At 43.2% G+C, this 18331-nt stretch overlaps 1 protein-coding gene across 3 annotated transcripts in view; it reads left to right on the top strand.

The window, feature by feature from the left end:
• The window catches only part of SORL1 (sortilin related receptor 1), a 135155-nt gene that overhangs the window by 61913 nt on the left and 54911 nt on the right, over positions 1-18331 (top strand). For all 3 annotated transcript variants that reach the window (XM_061592616.1, XM_061592617.1, XM_061592615.1), the window contains exons 14-22: positions 366-552; positions 3653-3781; positions 6143-6228; positions 7287-7459; positions 8364-8495; positions 9804-9895; positions 11042-11288; positions 14906-15044; positions 15925-16098. In XM_061592616.1, the coding sequence (XP_061448600.1) occupies positions 366-552; positions 3653-3781; positions 6143-6228; positions 7287-7459; positions 8364-8495; positions 9804-9895; positions 11042-11288; positions 14906-15044; positions 15925-16098 (1359 nt within the window). The remainder of the gene's footprint in view (positions 1-365; positions 553-3652; positions 3782-6142; positions 6229-7286; positions 7460-8363; positions 8496-9803; positions 9896-11041; positions 11289-14905; positions 15045-15924; positions 16099-18331) is intronic.

The raw sequence follows: 18331 nt of genomic DNA, 5'->3' as shown, positions 1-18331 counted from the left end.
CACGCTTTCCCACACTTGCAGTGAAACCAGGTGGTTTATTGAGCCTCAAATGGGCCACCGTGCATGGCTGGCAGGGGTACATTTGACGAATTGCAAACTTCACAGGCCTCTTTTCAGTGACAATCTATCCTGAGCCTAAAGATGTGTTAGGTGTCAGAATGAATTAACCTAAATATTCCTGTATATTCATGTTTTTCATTTTCCTGCTGGCAGAAGAGCCGGAACCTTCCTTTAGAATTTTAAAAAAGCAAATGCATGCATGGCAAAGGTGAACCCACTGAACTGTATGTTCCAACACACAAGCCTTTTGGTATCCATTGCCCCTCTCCTTTTAAATCTAACCCTGCTTGTTCATCTCCATCTAGGGGTGCCTTGCACGGAAAATGATTACAAAATGTGGTCCCCTTCTGATGAGCGAGGTAACGAGTGTCTCTTGGGACATAAGACAGTCTTCAAAAGGCGAACTCCCCATGCGACTTGTTTCAATGGTGAAGACTTTGACCGGCCAGTCATGATCTCCAACTGTTCTTGCACCAGAGAGGACTATGAGTGGTGAGTTAGTTAAGTTTTCCACAGACTGCAGCTTAGACACATGTCAGTGATGAAGGGCACTGAACGTACACACAGGATGCTTGCAGACTCACTATTTTTGAGTAGGATTCAATCACATACTGGTAAGTCCAGGTTGCGCAATTGCAATTGTTTTGGAGCTCTAGCACAGCTAACCAACTTTCCCCTAAAATCAGACTTTTTGCGATGAAGAAATTGATGGGAAAATGTGCTGGAAACTGTGGGATAACAACGTTGTAAATCGCTTAACCATGTTGTAAGTTGCTTGGAGGCATTAAGTTAACAAGTGGCTAACAAATAACAACAATAACACAATAATAATACTTGCTTGACATAACAGCTGCATACACATCATACCTTTAAAGCAAATTTTCCCCAGAAAAGAATCATAGAAGCTATATTTTACCCCTCCCAGAGCTATAATTCTCAGCACCTTTAACAAACTACAGTTCTCAGGATTCTTGGTGTGTGTGTGTGTGTACACTCTGAATGAGTTTTAAAAGGAATGGTGCGTATGCAGCCAAAGTCATAACCTCCCCACGAACAAATGAATGCTCAATAACTCGATCATGTTACCCAATCTCCTGTGCAAACAAATCAGGATGAAATCTCAATAAACAGGCTGTCTGGAAGCAACCACAGAAAGATACATTTTATCTCAGCCCTGGGTATCTGTTGGCTTGACTGCATAACATAAACAGGAAAACACTGCTGAAAGCATTCTTTTTGTCACCAGGGTGAATGAGGTTTAGCTAGGATTATTGGAGCATCCACAAAGAGAGACATGCAGTTGTTACTGCCTTGTCACTTTTTCTTTCAAAGGAAGACAGTTTCCTGTTGGAACGTTGGCTGCAATTCTGTGTGCAGTTATGAGAGGCTAACTCCCACTGATAACAATTGGGCCTGTACACTCACAATAAACAAGTAATTATTAATATTTAGCATTTATATAGCACTTTAGGGTTTTCAGATTGGTTCACATAACATTATTGTGTTACAATCCTTATACCTGTCCTGTGAGGTGAGTCAGTATTATTCTACCCATATTACAGATGGGGAAAGGCAGAGGTGAGAGGGAGCGGCTGAACTATTTATTTATTTATTATCATTATTTTAATGTCACCTGAGGAGTTCAGAGGAGAACTTCCTATGCAACGGCTATATGATTTCCTCAGCACTGGAGAATATCAATCCCAAATATTGGGAAATGCAAATTTGTGTGGGTGGGGGCTAGAAAAATTGAATTCTAGTGGCCAGATGCTGAAGTTTTGAAATGTTGTCAGAAACTGCACCAAAAACTGAGTGATGGATGTGAAGTCTCCCATAATGTCATATTTAAAACACTTCAATGAAATACTTTCTCAAAATGTACAAGTTGATGTACTGTCCAATAAAACTGAAACCAACACATTCTGGAGTAGATTTCAGGAATTGATCGATTGATTGTGAGGGGTGGGGGGTTATTATATCAAATAATTCAGTAAAATTCTAGGCAGGCTTGGCATCAAAATGATAATTGAAATGCTGGAATTCATTAACATGGCTGCCAGCAAGTCTGCTGTCTACCTTTGCATTAAGTAGTTTGTACCTCAGTCTGCCCCTCTTGTGAAAAGCAAGCATTTCTTGAGTAACATACTGGTATTTAAAGAACTTCACTGGAAGAAGCCATTTTTGAGGTGAATGGGGCTTGCACAAATAACTGTTACCATAGTTTGAGCATTCTCTGGGGCCATTTTGTTCCCCACTCAGTGGTCTGGATGTGTATTTTGCCTCATAACCTGACCCTCCCATACAGATAGCTGACCTCTATAATAAAAGACGTTGTTATAGAACTGTTCTAGAGGAGGTGTGTTCAGGCAAGCCAGTGTGCTGTAGCAGTGAGACGGTTAGACCCAGGACTGGGGACACTTGGGTTCAAATCCCCATTCAGCTAGGAAGTTCCCTGGGTGATCTTGGGCCAATCACTCTTCCGCAGCCTAGCTTACCTCACACAGTTTGCTGTGAGGATAAAATGGTGTGTGTGTGTTTGAGCATGTGTGTATAGAAATATGGGGTGGTATCCAACTAAGTCATACTCAGAATAGACCCATTGAAATTAATGGGCCTAACTAAACCAGAACTATCACTAGAAGCTAAAATGATGAAACTGAGGCTATCATACTTTGGACACATCATGAGAAGACATGATTCACTAGAAAAGACAACAATGCTGGGACGAACAGTAGAAAAAGAGGAAGACCAAACAAGAGATGGGGTGATTCCATAAAAGAAACCACAGACCTGAACTTACAAGATCTGAACAGGATGGGTCATGCCAGATGCTATTGGAGGTTGCTGATTCATAGGGTTGCCATAAGTCATAATCGACTTGAAGGCACAACACACACACACACACACACACACACACACACACACACACACACACACACACACACACACACACACACACACACACACACACACACACACACACACACACACACACACACACACACACACACACACACACACACACACACACACACACACACACACACACACACACACACACACACACACACACACACACACACACACCCCCCCCCCCCATTAATTTCAGTGGGTCTACTCTTAATAGGATTGACACTGAATACAGCCGATGGACTGCTATATCTTACAATTTTTTCCCCTTAATAATGTCATCGTGAGTAGATATTTTTTACCACATTGATTAAACTTTGGTAGGGCCAGGATTAGAAAGAGAGAACATAATAAAGAAATAAATTAAATTAAATATGGTAAGAGTGTGTAGGAGGAGGCAGGAAAAATAAATTGCTTCAGCATTTGGGTCAAGCTCTGTAGCTGCCAGTTGGCAGTCCCTCCTGTGATGCATGAACGCGTTCACAGGTTCTCCGATGAAAAGAGCATGCTGTGAGTTATCTGAATGCTGCTAATAACATTTAAATGGCTGTATTTCTAGAACATTTGGTGCTTTAGCTCTTTTTGCAGTTAGAAACAATGTACACAAATTATTTAAATAAATGAAATTTGCACTTGAAGGTCATATTTCCTCCTGCTCTTCCCCCGCTTTTTCCTGACTCAGTGATTTCGGCTTCAAGCTGAGTGAAGACTTGTCATTAGAAGTTTGTCTACCGGATCCTGAATTTGCTGGCAAACTTTATTCTCCCCCTGTGCTGTGCCCTGTTGGCTCAACTTACAAGAAGACTAGAGGGTAGGTGGCTGTACGTGGGTGAGAATTGCGGGGTGAAATGTATTTATTTATTTTATCATTTATTTTTTAAAAAATATATACCGCCCTTTGTCAAAAGACCACAGGGCAGGTTACAATATAGACCAGTCGTTCTCAAATGTTTTTTCTGCACAGACTACTCGAAAATTGCCAAAGGTCTAGGTGGACTACTTAATGATCTTTCTCTGCCTCTTGTAGCAATTGTAATGTGCTATGCTGGATGCTGTATTTTAACTGTATTTTTACAGAAATGCCATAGACCGCCTGAATGAAGCTCATAGACTGCAGTTTCGGATCCCCTGGCATGTACAGCACAATAAACAATATAATCTAACTATATCACATAATATCTATACAATACAAAAAAGCTAAAACAGTTGTACAAATACAATTCAAACAATTAGTAGACTACACAGTGGTACAGAATATATAATAAGCAGTACGTACTTAGTGGCATATCCAATGATACACGGTGGCAGCCCAGCAATAAACTCCACAACTCAACCCCTGCAAAATACAGAGTTTCATAACGTAAGTTATTTAGAAATGGAAGGATCTGTTTATGTTGGTTCTCTCGGTTTCTCATTTTTGTAATCTTAAAATTGGTTGTCCACATTTCTGCAGCAATTTGTGATTTAAAAAAAAAATCCTCATCAGAATTCTTCAGCATTTTAGTGCAAATTTCTCCTAATAAATACATTTTTATATGTCATTTGACTAGGTCTTAATCCCCTCAACCAAATGACAGACCCCCCAGACTTCACTAGAGATGGAATCCTCTCCTTTTTTGTTTTGCTTTTAAGTGTGCCCCCCAATGGTTGTTAACAATCCGATTCCTTTTTCCTCTGATATCTTTCAATTTTTCTGATCTCCTCCAATATTTGCTTTGCAGAGAATTATCAATATTATAATCACGAGTCTCCACTGATATCGATTTTTACTCTGCAATCTGTAATGACTGCCTGTTTACATTCCTTTTCAACTGCACTGCAGACAGACCAAAGCAGAAAATCAAGTCATTGTCTCCCCACTCCCGCAACACCTCATGCCACCCTGCTGCTTTTTGTCCGTCAGTTACAATCAACACTTCATTGACATCAGTGAAAGGGAATACACATTTGAACAGCTAACATAGAAAGTAGATTGATAAAAATATCACTCACACTATCGATGATTTCAAATAATTATTTTTTTTTAAAAAAAAGAATTGGAAAAGAAGAGGAATAAATCGGAAATGAGGCGTGGAGAGTTGCTTTAAAATTCTCTCCGCAAAGATAGAGAATATCAGAAATAATAATTAATCCGATGGCAAATCTGATTATTGCAGAAATGGAGCCTGTTGCTAGGGCTCACTTGGGAGCTTTCCTTTTCTCTCCCCTGGGAAATCTTTAGCACAGTCCTTGCCAGGAAATGTAAGTGGGTGATGCCCATTTTATGGCACACCTCTCTTTTTCATGACCTCCTCACTTCACTGTTTACAGATCCCCTCTCTGCCTCCCCCCGTGTCTTGTGTATGTGTGTTTCTGCATCCCACAACTCAAGATAACAACACTTCATGCATCTGATGGAGTGAACTGTAGTCCATGACAGCTAATACCATAATAAATGTGTTACATCTTCAAGGTGCCATACCACTTTTTTTGAATGAATCTTACTGGACTATTTGGGTTTAAGATAATAAAACTACAAACAAATTGGTGTCTGAACATCAGCATTCCACAAAATAGACTAGTATCAACTAGTTATGTAAAAGAACTTTATATCATAAATATGAATAAATTAAAGCTGACATAACCTTTAAATGCTCATATGAAAAAGTCAAATCCAAATATTACTCGTTTATATATTTAACAAAATTTATATACCGCTTGATTGTAAAAGACAACTCTTAAGCAGTTTACACGAAACATTAAAATTATCAATAAAACAGTTAGAAACAAGTAATTAAAAACACTAAGAAGGCAGTTAAAATCAGCAGGAAACTAAAAAGAGATTAAAACACATCAGCATCTCTGTGTCTGGATAGGTTTGCCTAAACAGAAATGTTTTAAGCAGGCACTGAAAAGAATACAGTGAAGTCTCATGCCTGAAGTCAATTGGCAGGGAGTTCCAGAGAGTAGGTGCTGCTACACTAAAAAAAATAACTAAACTAAATGTGTTTCTACTATGGGTCTTCTTCAGTGGTCTATTATAAACATATATCCGATATATAATATATACAACAATGCATCAATTCAGAATGCTCCATAAGCAGCATGCTGTTTCTCAGGTTTAAGTTTATTGTCTTCTCTTGTTCTGTTAGCCTGAATGTCCTTTAAAACACCCTTTGCTTTCCTGTGCTAGTTATCGTAAGATATCTGGAGACACTTGCTCAGGGGGTGACGTTGAGGCCCGACTGGAAGGGGAACCCGTACCTTGCCCGTTAGCAGGTAAGTGGGAAGGAAACTATTGTAGATGGAGGGGTGAAGATTAAGGCTCCAATGTTTCTTTGATCGATAGGTTAGCTTAATTGATGAAAAACGTTCAATCTCTTCAACTAAAAGTGCTCCTGAGGTGGCAGCTTTAGATTAAAACGTACAAATGCTGGGTAGAAGCAGCATGAGACTGGGGGTGCTAAAAGACTTGTTCTAAAAACAAAACAATTTTTTTTTAATTCTGACAGATTTTGCTAAATAAATAACTGCACCCCGCAGACTTCATGGATGGTTGTCCTAGGAATTTACTTGGATGAGTGAGAAAGAGAGACAATGGTGCAAATTAAATCCACAGTCTTATCTTAAGAGTGCCTTGGCCAATTGTTGTGCTTTGTTTACCTTTTCACCAGCCAAATGCTTTTGCTTTTAAGTTCAGTCTTGGTGCTGTCTAGGGAACAGTTTTAATCTTTTTAGCCTTCAGTGCAACAATGTATGAAAACTAGCAGAAGCCACGTTGGGAGAGGTGGTAAACCCAAATGGACACCAGGCCATTTGGAGAAGGGTTGTGGCTCAGCGCAGAGCATTTGTATTGCATGCAGAAGGTCCTAGGTTCAATCCCAAGCATCTCCAGTAGGGCTGGGAAAAGTTCCTGTCTGAAACTCTGGAGAGCCACTGCTAGTCAGTGCAGACAGTACTGAGCTAAATGGACTGTTGGTATGATACAGTAGGCAACTTCCTCTGTTCCATGCCTAGCTGATTCTGAAGCCACATTTTTTGCCTGCTCAGGGCAAAGTTGACACAATCTTTCTTCCCTAGTTGTATTCATGTAATACCATTCTTTAATATCAAAAATTCCAGGGATCATTTGGATACAATCTTAGTCAGAGATAGAAGCATGTATTAATTCTTCCTGTTTAAGTTATTAACAGGGAAACATCATCATGCAGTGACTAGCACCTGCCAAATACCATATTCAACATTCACTCTTTTTTATAAACTATAAATGATCTCAGTAATTCACTCCTCCCAAGATCTGTGGTCAAAAATACTCATTCACAACCTTTCATCTGCAGAAGAGAATGAATTTATTCTGTACACCACTCGGTACTCCATCCACCGGTATGACCTCTCCTCTGGGATCAGTGAAGAGTTACCGCTGACGGGCTTGCGAGGGGCGGTGGCACTTGATTTCGATTATGACCACAACTGCTTGTACTGGGCTGATGTGACGCTTGACATTATCCAGGTGCGTTTGCCTTCTGAGCTTTTTCGATGCAAGGTGATGTTAGTTTGCCACGGTTTTTGAGAAAACGTGGCACCCTATAGATGTTGATGGGGGGAGCAGGGTGAATTGCAGGCATATGGAGCGGAAGGGCAAAATAAGTGAGGACCATTTCAGAGGGCAGGGGGTCCTAGGACAGCCAAGTGTGGAAGCGATAAAGGAATGAAGATGGTGGGCAACGATAGATCACAGGGATGGGGAAGCTTTTTCAGCCGGAAGGCCACATTTTCCTTCTGGACAACCTTTTAGGGGTCATGTAACTGTGGTGGGCGGGGCTAGAGGCAAAAGTGGGTGGAGCTATGAATACAGATGTTATCTTTGTACAGTAGGGTAATTTCTAGACACTCTCCTCTCTATCTTCTGACCAGGCAAGCAAAAGGCATGTTCAGAGTTGAAAGACACATTCCAAACAGGCAAAAACATTTCAGTTTGGGAAGGGTGAGAGAGAGAAGCCTGGAGGGCTGTGTTCGATCCTTACGTCACTAAATAGTTTCCCAACTATCCTGCCTTTCAGGGCACAGTGTCCTCACATGGCAGTTTATAGTTGTTTTTTTTAAAGAAAATTTGTAGCATATAAATACAAATGGGAGAAAAAAATAAATAACAAATTGCTTGCCTGGATAAAGAGGGGCGTGTGTAGAAACTAGCCAACTATACAGAGGTACACCTGCTCATCTTTGCTTCTGACTATACCCATCACTGGCCCAAGAAGGATGCCCAGAATGGAATGTGGCTCTCGGTCTGATTCCAGATGGTCAAGGGATATACATTATTCTTTATATTGCCTGTCCTCCTTTGATTTGCTCTCTGCTTATATGTGTGTCTGAGTCGGTGATGGTTTGGACTCCTTATGCATATTTATTTTCAGCGCCTGTGTCTTAATGGGAGCTCTGGACAGGAGATTATCGTCAGCACCGGTCTGGAGACTGTGGAGGCGTTGGCTTTTGAACCTATCAGTCAGCTGCTGTACTGGGTGAATGCCGGCATTCCAAAAATTGAGGTATGCCTCTCTGCAAAGCCTGTATGTGCTGTTGTGCAAAATAGTACCAGCTCTCAGAGCTCAGCTGCAGACCAGGAGTGTCAAACCGGCAACCAAAGGTGGGAGGTCATAGCAACAGCATGACCCAAGAGCTAATAAAGGATATTGTCGCTGTAAACCAACATACCAAAACTTAGCATTCTAGCACACCCGCAAACCACATTCACCATGCTCTACAAGCATTGCAGTGCTTGAGTTCCCCCAAGACGGCAGCTGCCTCCATCTTGTGCATAAGTGGTGCCCATATTGGCTGCGTAAGGAACAGCATGCACAGCCTGCATGTTGGAAATAGCCTATCATCATCTTCTCTATCAGCCCTAGCGCATTTGTGAGCTGACGCCCATCCTCATAAATCTATCCAGCTGCTTCCGGTAACAAGCCCCATTTGCTTTAATAAGGTTTGGTGTGTGGGTGACTGGCGAACTGAATAAACAGATAGATTCATCAGAGCGAGCTGCAGGAAGCAGTTTGCTGGGCTTTTACTAAATGCGTTTGGGTTTTCTTGGTGTTGTATTTGTCTCAATAGAGCTGGTGGCATATTACAACATTAGAAGGACTTTGCACGACAAGAGATTCCGCTTCCTGCTCTGGTCAGGTTGGGAGTGTAAGGCTGAGATGAGCAGAAACTACATCTGGATCTACTGGTAGATTTCTGGGTGGTTTGCAGTAAATTGGCAAGAGATTCTAGCTCTCCGTCGCTTGCCAACAGCAGCAACACAAAGGCTCTACCTTCTCTAAATCAAGCTGAAAGTGCAGGGGTGGAGAAGCTCCAGCCCTTGGGCCAAACTTGGCCCACCAAGGGTCTCAATTTGGCCTGAAAGGCCATTTCTCATAACTGACAGGGGGAGAAAGAAACCTGCTCTTTGAAGGCATCAGCTGCATGAGGGAGTTTTGCTTTGCACACCTGATGTCTGTAAAAGGCAGACTTCCCTTCACTCCATCAGCGGATGGGCAGGAGAAAGAAGTGCTTTGCCAGTCCTCTGCTCTGCGCTTCCCAAAGCGCCAAGCAGAGGGCTGGCAACCCTCCTTGCACTGCAGTTCCCAAGCACCTGACTATCAGATAGCAGCCATATCGTTGTTGTTATTATTGCCCACCCAAAGCTTCTAGGGTGGGTCACAACAGTTTTAAAATGTATCATGAAGAACAGTTTAAAACAACCTAAAATCACATCCCAAAAACCAGGGTGGGTCCTAAAAATATACATCTCCGGTGTCAAAGGCCAGGGTAAAGAAATGCTCATTGATTTCCACTTTTTGGTGTTGCACTAGGTTGCCAACCCAGATGGGGACCTGCGACTCACAATTTTGGATTCCACTGTGCTCGAACGGCCACGAGCCTTGACTCTGGTACCTAAAGAAGGGTAAGACACCATACTAACAGCCACATTTTGTGAGACTTTAAAAATGGATGGGATGGTGTCCAGCTCCACGGGGTTGCTGTGAGGATGAATGATGTGAGAACAGGAATGGTATTCATTCATGCAGAGCATAAAGTCATGTATTTGGAAACAGGAATACACATTTTTCTCTCCTATGTCCAGAGGGTAGTCTCAGCACGGAGGAGAAACGTGGAGCTATCAAAAGCGCAAACCGATGCTGTTTTGTGCTCAAGGGACAGGATTGTTTTGGCATGGCAGGGCAACCCCTCCCCCTAAGGAAGTCAGATGTTTAGTCCTGTCTTTGGACCGTGAGGAAGCCTGGTTCTACATTCAGGGGAGGGGCCATATTCAGTGATGGCGCAGCTGCGTTTTATACATGCCCAGGACTCGGCATCTCCAGGCAGGGTTGCGAAAGAACTTGGAGTTAAAGTCAGTGGTATACTTGGCTTGATGGCAAAACGTTTTGTGCTAGCTCAAGATAACGCATAAGCAGGTTGTTGGGAACGTCGTTGCACAACAGATTGCACACTTGCTGTTTCCACTTTGCAGCTGTTGCATTGGATTCCTGTGTTGTGCAACATTAAAACACGGGCTCCTTCTGGGAGTTAGGGCAGGATAGAAATACTACTACTACTATTATTATTATTATTATGGGGCAGGATAGAAATGCTGCTACTGCTACTACTACTACTACTACTACTGCTACTACTACTACTACTACTGCTACTACTACTACTACTACTACTGCTACTACTACTACTGCTACTACTACTACTACTACTACTACTACTGCTACTACTACTACTACTGCTACTACTACTACTGCTACTACTACTGCTGCTACTACTACTACTACTACTACTGCTATTAATAACTCACTTGCCCTTGCACTAACAGACAGAGAACGTTGATACAACCCACAGAAATTACTGGATATGACTAAGTTTGGTCCATTAATTTCACAGAGAGTGTTGTGAGCAGGCCTTAGTTGACTGCAACCCAGAGGGTTTGCTGACTCTCTGGAAAGCTGAAGAGCTGCATTCTGCTTGGCCCAGGCCTGAACTAAATTTGTGTATTTGATTTATGTATTTTCATGTAACTACCCTGATTTGTGCCTTGCATTCTCAGGCTGATGTTTTGGACAGACTGGGGGGACTCCAAGCCTGGCATTTACCGCAGTGAAATGGATGGCTCCTCTCCCACTTGCGTTGTCTCCGAGGGAGTGAGGTGGCCTAATGGCATTTCTGTGGACGATCATTGGATCTACTGGACGGAAGCCTACATGGATAGAATTGAGCGCATCGACTTCAACGGCCTGCAGAGATCGGTGATCCTGGATAGCCTCCCCCATCCTTATGCTATTGCTGTTTTTAAGGTATCTATAGAGTGTCTGCACTTAAACATGTTGGACTGTGTTGGGAAAGGGCAACCAACATGGTCTAGGGCTGCCTTTCCCAACCAGTGTGCCTCCAGATGTTGTTGGACCACAATTCCCATCTTTCCTTACAATTGGCAATGCTGGCTGAGGCTGATGGGAGTTGTGGTCCAACAACATCTGGAGGCACACTGGTTGGGAAAGGCTGGTCTAGGGGATAGAGTGACTTCCCTATGAGGAAAGGCTGCTGCATTTCGGTCTCTTTAATTTACAGAAAAAGCAAGTAAGAGGTGACGTGATAGAAGTGTCTGAAATGGTGCGTGGCATGGAGAAAGTGGATAGAGAAAAGTGTTTCTCCCTCTCTCATAACACTAGAACTCAGGGTACATCCGATGAAGCTGAATGTTGGAAGATTCAGGACAGGCAAAAGAAAGTACTTCTTCACAACTGTGCATGGCTAAACTGTGGAATTTGCTCCCATGAGAGGCAATGATGGCCATGAACTTGGATGGCTTTAGAAGATTATACAAATTCATGGAGGGTAAAGCTGTCAGTGGCTACTAGCCAAGAGGGCAATGCTCTGCCGCCGTGGTCAGGGGCGGTATGCTTCTGAATACCAGTTGCTGGAAACCGCAGGAGGGGGGAATGCACTAGCGCTCAGATCCTGTTTGTGGGCTTCCCGTAATGGGCATCTGGCTGGCCACTGTGAGAAAAGGATACTGGACTCCATGGGCCATTGGCCTGATCTTCCAGGGCTCTTCTTATATTCTTATGGTCCTTTAAAGTCTTTCTCAAAGCCTGTTGGGTTAGAGCAGATATGGGGGTCCTGTGGCCACAGGTTGTTGGACTTCATCTCCTATCCAAAGTGTGAGTGCTGCCCCACTAAAAGATGAGTTTCTTACAAGTGCAGAACAAATACTATGCAGCACTTGTAACAGTGCAAGTTCCACAGATCGTTCGCAGTGTTGAGGTGGAGTGGGGGAGCGTCATCCACTCCTGGTTTCAGGCTGGCCCTGATAGGAAGGTGTTCAGACATGACACTCCCAGACAAACCCGTATCACTCTGACTGCATAACTAACTTGCTGTCTTAAACCTACTGCTGAAATTAGGGTGGACTAATTGATCCCAAGGTAGTTGCAGAAGGTACTTAATGTCTGTGCATAAGTCATAAAATCTCTGTTCCAGCCAGTCAGTTTCCAATTCCCTCTGGCTGCTTATATCCCGATCAAGGTTATGGGGTTGCCCCTAGCAACCTGATAAGGAAAAGATCCGTCTGTACAGGATGTCCTTCCCAACTAAACGAGCACTGAGCGAGGAATAATAGATGGCTGTTTTTCAGTTCCGGAAATTATAAAGTGTACTTGTTGAACAGGATTTTGTGGAGCTTGTGTAGTTAAAGCGTTTTAATCCTGATTTCTCCATCAGTGGGGGAGAGTATCCAAAGAGGCCAGGGCCAGGCACGTTGTTGTTGTTATATGCCTTCAAGTCAATGTTGACTTATGGCAACCCTATGAATCAGCAACCTCCAGTAGCATCTGTCATGAACCACCCTGTTCAGATCTTGTACGTTCAAGTCCGTGGCTTCCTTTATGGACTCAATCCATCTCTTGTTTGGCCTTCCTCTTTTTCTACTCCCTTCTGTTTTTCCCAGCATTATTGTCTTTTCTAGTGAATCATGTCTTCTCATTATGTGTCCAAAGTATGATAACCTCAGTTTCATCATTTTAGCTTCTAGTGACAGTTCTGGTTTAATTTGTTCTAGCACCCCATTATTAGTCTTTTTTCCGGTCCATGGTACCCACATAGCATTGTGCTCTAGACCCCCTTTACTCTCCCTTTCCTGTATTGCAGATCCTGCTGTTAGAGAGACAGACCAGCAGAGAGAACTAGTTAGCCTTCGAGCTCCATTCCAACTCAGTAATTCAAGGATTCACTGAATCATTTAGATCAGTCTTTGCCAACCAGGTGTCCTCCAGATGGTCCTATCCAAAACTTCGCCCAGTTGGCGAAGGCTGAGTTAGATGAGGTGGAGTAATGAACCATTAACTGATAACTTTTCTGGATAACCTAGATTGGAGCTGTAGGGTGAACAACTTGCTCTATTGTTGTGAAAGAGGAGAGACCCATAGGAACATAGGAGGCTGCCTTAAACCAAGTCAGACCTTCGGTCCCTCTGTCTCAGGTTGAGATCCACTTGCTGGATCTTGAACTGCTAGCTTTCCATGGAACTGGAATGGAGTTCCGATTCGTCCTTGTTTTCCCCCCCACTAAGTTTGGCTCTCATTCAATTCGATACTTAGTGGAGGAAGTAGTAAGGAACATGGTGGAAGGACATTTGAAGAGTACAATAGATATGAACAGAGATTTTTGCTCACATCTTCTAGGCTTGCCTTAATGTGGGCGAGGCGCTCTATATTTCCCTATTAATATCTATGGCATTAACTCTTTAAATGCTGTACTCCCCTTCATCATTAAAAATGAAAAATGAAATGGACTGCCTTTAAGTCGATCCCGACTTATGGTGACCCTATTAATAGGGTTTTCATGGTAAGCGGTATTCAGAGGGGGTTTACCATTGCCTTCCTCTGAGGCTGAGAGGCAGTGACTGGCCCAAGGTCACCCAGTGAGCTTCATGGCTGTGTGGGGATTCGAACCCTGGTCTCCCATGTCATAGTCCAACACCTTAATCACTACACAGCATTGGCTCTCCATCATTAAAAGCAGGAGTAAAAAAACAAGCTGTGGCTAATGGTGGTGGCTTCTAGCCAGGGATAAAGCTGGGGTCAAGTCTCCCGCTGTAGGAACTTGCTACCTAAATAGAGACCAAGGGTGGAGGAGCAGGGGCCAGAACCCGGGGGGGGGCGGGCGGGAAAAACACACGAGGGAAGCAGGCAGAAGCAGACCAAGGTAAAGGGCTAGAGGTCCTCCAAGCTTGCCAGGGACGGAGCATGTGGGTTGGAGGGCGTGTACGGGAGCGGTAAAACAGAGGTTGACAGGCATAATTAACAGAAAGCTCTCACAAATACTAAGGGAGAGAGAGAGGGAAGGACAAAGGAAAAACACTGAAAAACAAGTCAGCAAAGCACAACACTAAGGTGTCGCCCATCCCTAGTATTGTTGACACTGACAGGCAGCAGCGACTCTCCAGGATTTCAGACTCAGTTCTCTCTGAGCCGGACCTGAAGATGTTTGGGATTGAATGTGGCACCTTCCTTATGCAAAGCAGATGCTGTATCCCAGAGCTACAGCCCTTCCCTTTAGGGTCCCAGAGTAGTGCAGTGGGATGAAGCAGCACAATGTAAGTGGTTGAGAGTGAACTGGGATGCCTTTGTCCATATCTAATCTCACACACACAGTCCTAAGGTAGCCTCAGGCAAGCCTCAGTCTGTAACACGGGGAAAATAATGCTGACTTGCATTACAGAACTGTTTTAAGGAGAGCTGATGTATTATATGTGACAAACCGAATTCATATTATTGTTATTAAATTCATATATTCAGAAGATGCCTATTTTTCTGGGTTTGGTTTGTGTCTACGTTGTGGTTTTTTAACTTATTTACATTTGCAATTCTCTTTCAAATATTGTTGCTTAAAAGGTAAAAGGTTTGTTTTTCAGAACGAAATCTATTGGAACGATTGGTCACAGCTGAGCATTTTCAGAGCCTCCAAACACAGCGGGTCTAGAATGGAGACGTTGGTTGACCATCTCAACGGCGTGATGGACATGAAGATCTTCTACCGCGGGAAGACAGCAGGTATTTCGGGATGTCTGACGAGCATTTTCTGTTTGCGCCGTTTATTATGTATTTTGATATGCCCTTTGATAGAGGAATAAAAATGTGGTGTGTACAAGGAGGATCTGCAACAAAATATTGCAGGGCGGAACGCTTCTGTTCAGGATACTCCCTTTCTCTCCTAGTTTTTCCAGGGAATTTTCCACCTCTCAACACTCAGTCAGAATTCAATGGCAATGCTCAACTCCTGATTGGACTGTTTTGGCCATTCTGCCTACCCTCCGTTAGGCTTCTTTTTCCCCCCTTCCTCAAGATTTTTTTGTGTACACTTTGGGGTTTCCCCAAGTTGGCTGATTCCTTGCTCTTGTGTTTGGCTACACAAGCAAGGACACCACTGTCTGAACATCACCCTGTTTATTTCTGAACACCATTGGCATGTGGCCTCTGGAAGGTTCCCCAGAAAGGAATATGGCCCTCAGTCTGAAAAAGAACATAACTTAAGAACATAAGACGAGCCTGCTGGATCAGGCCAGTGGTAATCAGAAACATACTGTTATGTACATATATATTATGTACATAATTGCTGTAAACTGCCCAGAGAGCTTCAGCTATGGGGTGGTATATAAATGTAATAAATAAATACATAAATAAATAATACTGCCTCTGACTATAGAGGCAGGGCATAGTCATCATGGCTAGTAGCCACTGATAGCCTTATAATCCTCCATGAATTTTTCTACTCCTCTTTTAAAGCCATTCAGGTTGGTGGCCTCCATTGCCTCTTGTGGACTTCCCTGTCGTTGGTTTAAATCAAATCATGAATAAATAATCTTTCTCGAAAGAAGGCCTCTTGAACCCTGGGGCTTACAAGATGTCCCCCTGCTTGTTTCCCTCATGACAGGGCAGAATGCCTGCATTGCCAATCCTTGCAGCCTTTTATGCCTGCCAAGATCTAACAACAGCCGAAGCTGTAAGTGCCCCGAGGGAGTCACCAGCCACCTGCTCCCTTCCGGGGAGGTGAGATGTGATTGCCCGCCTAGGTATCTCTTGAAGAACAGCACTTGTGTAAAGGAAGGTAAGGAACACATCTTCACACGCTGCTGTGGTGTATGGTTCTTCCACATTCCAGATCTCAGCTGTTTGCGCTTAGGACCCGTCTGCGCGGCAGGATTAACAGTCAAGTGAAATCCCGGAACAATAGTTCTGTGAGGAAGTGCTAGGATTTTGCAGAACCCTTATCAGACTGCTGAGAGCCAGTGTGGTGTAGTGGTTAAGGTGTTGGGCTACGACCTGGGAGACCAGGGTTCGAATCCCCACATAGCCATGAAGCTCACTGGGTGACCTTGGGCCAGTCACTGCCTCTCAGCTTCATGAAAACCCTATTCATGGGGTCGCCGTAAGTCGGAATCGACTTGAAGGCAGTACATTTTCATTTTATCAAACTGCTATTCCTAGGATTCCAGTGGTGGTGCAGTAAGAGGCCTCATTTGCATGGGACTATGTCACTAGAAGCTAAAATGATGAAACTGAGGTTATCATACTTTGGACACATCATGAGAAGACAGGATTCACTAGAAAAGACAATAATGCTGGGAAAAACAGAAGAGAGTAGCAAAAGAGGAAGGCCAAACAAGAGATGGATTGATTCCATAAAGGAAGCCACAGACCTGAACTTACAAGATCTGAACAGGGTGGTTCATGACAGATGCTCTTGGAGGTCGCTGATTCATAGGGTCGCCATAAGTCGTAATCGAAGGCACATAACAACAACAAAACCTACACCTTGTCTGTGGTGAGGGGGAGATTTTACCCCTCCAGCTGTGTCCCAAGATCTAGACTGTTCAGTTTGCCATATTCAGAGTTCAGTAGGCAGTCCACTGAGAATGGAGCCAGCCGAGGGTGCAGTCAGCATGAAAAGGGCGTGTAAGAGTCCTTGCCCTTTCGTGCTGATTGGAGCCAATCATAGTGGAAGATGGGGAGTCTTCTCAGTGGCTAACACAGCTTCCCCTTTCATGCTTGTTGACTCCTAAGGGCATCTGTTATAGTGTAGTGTGGACTCTCAAGATGACAGGGAAAGCAAGGAAGATGAGGGAAAGTGGAAAAGGGGGCATGGCTATGATGGGGTGTGGTGTGACTGTCATGAAGGTACCCTGTACTTCTGAATTTGCCACTATACTATTGGAGCCAGCACACATCTTAAAAGATCCACTCCTTCAACTGCATAGTAATATTTTGGAATAGTCTCCCAAAGGAGATCTGTTTGGGTACATTTCTCCCCTGATTTTATTTGTTTATTTATTTAAGCTTATATACCGCCCGACTAGCAACAGCTCTCTGGGCGGTGAACATTAAACATCATGTACCTGACTTTTCTTCTCCCATCCTCACAAGAGATAAAAGCTGCTTTGTAGACGGTGTGATTTCAGTCATGGAAATGGTGCGGGGGGCAGGATTCACTTCCCCGAGCTCCATGTCCCTGGTTCAGTCATCCTGGGAAGAGTGACTGATAGTTAAATCACTCTGGGAATTGTAGCTCAGTGAGGAGAATAGGGGTCTCCTAACAACTCTCAGCAACCTTAACAAACTACAGTTCCCAGGATTCTTGGGGGGGGAGGAAGCCATGTTTAAAGTGGTATAACTAAATTTATAGTGCAGATGTGGCGTTCGTCACATTAATGCTGTATAGGAACTGACCTCTCTGTCTCTCTCTCTATATATTACTTTTGCAATTTCATTATGAAAATACAGGAAAAAACCCTTTAGCTCACATTAATGAAACAGTTAAACACGTATACATCCATTTTAATTTACACAGATAGATCAATATATGCCCTCCAAATATGTATCCAGACGAAGTTGGCGTTTATAGAAGGTATGCACAAATGCAGCAAGGGTGTTTAGGACATCAAAGCATTGCATAATAGTTGATGGGTATTTGTCCTTTCAGGCTTGTGGTATGAGTCTCTTAGCAACCAATAGGGCATGCAAAGTCCACTCTTGTTGCACTGTTTTTAATCCCCATATAACAGGAATATAATTTGAAAGCACATGGATATCTAATACAAAGTTAATACTTGCCACCAAAAAAAAAATATCACTGGACATGCCCATATCATATGCCTCAACGAGGCAGTTCCAGCATTGCACCTGCAGCATCTATCCAAATTAGACAATGTCTTCTTATAAAGATGCTGTGGAGTGCAATATGCCCGGCATTCCAATTTTTGCGGAAGCAATATCAATTTTAAATCTCTAGAAACATTTCTTACAGTTTGACTTCCTTGAACTCTGGCTGTACTTTCCTTTTA

This window comes from Rhineura floridana, chromosome 12 (assembly GCF_030035675.1).
Source record: "Rhineura floridana isolate rRhiFlo1 chromosome 12, rRhiFlo1.hap2, whole genome shotgun sequence".
NCBI lineage: Eukaryota > Metazoa > Chordata > Lepidosauria > Squamata > Rhineuridae > Rhineura > Rhineura floridana.
This window is presented reverse-complemented; position numbering and strand designations above follow the sequence as displayed.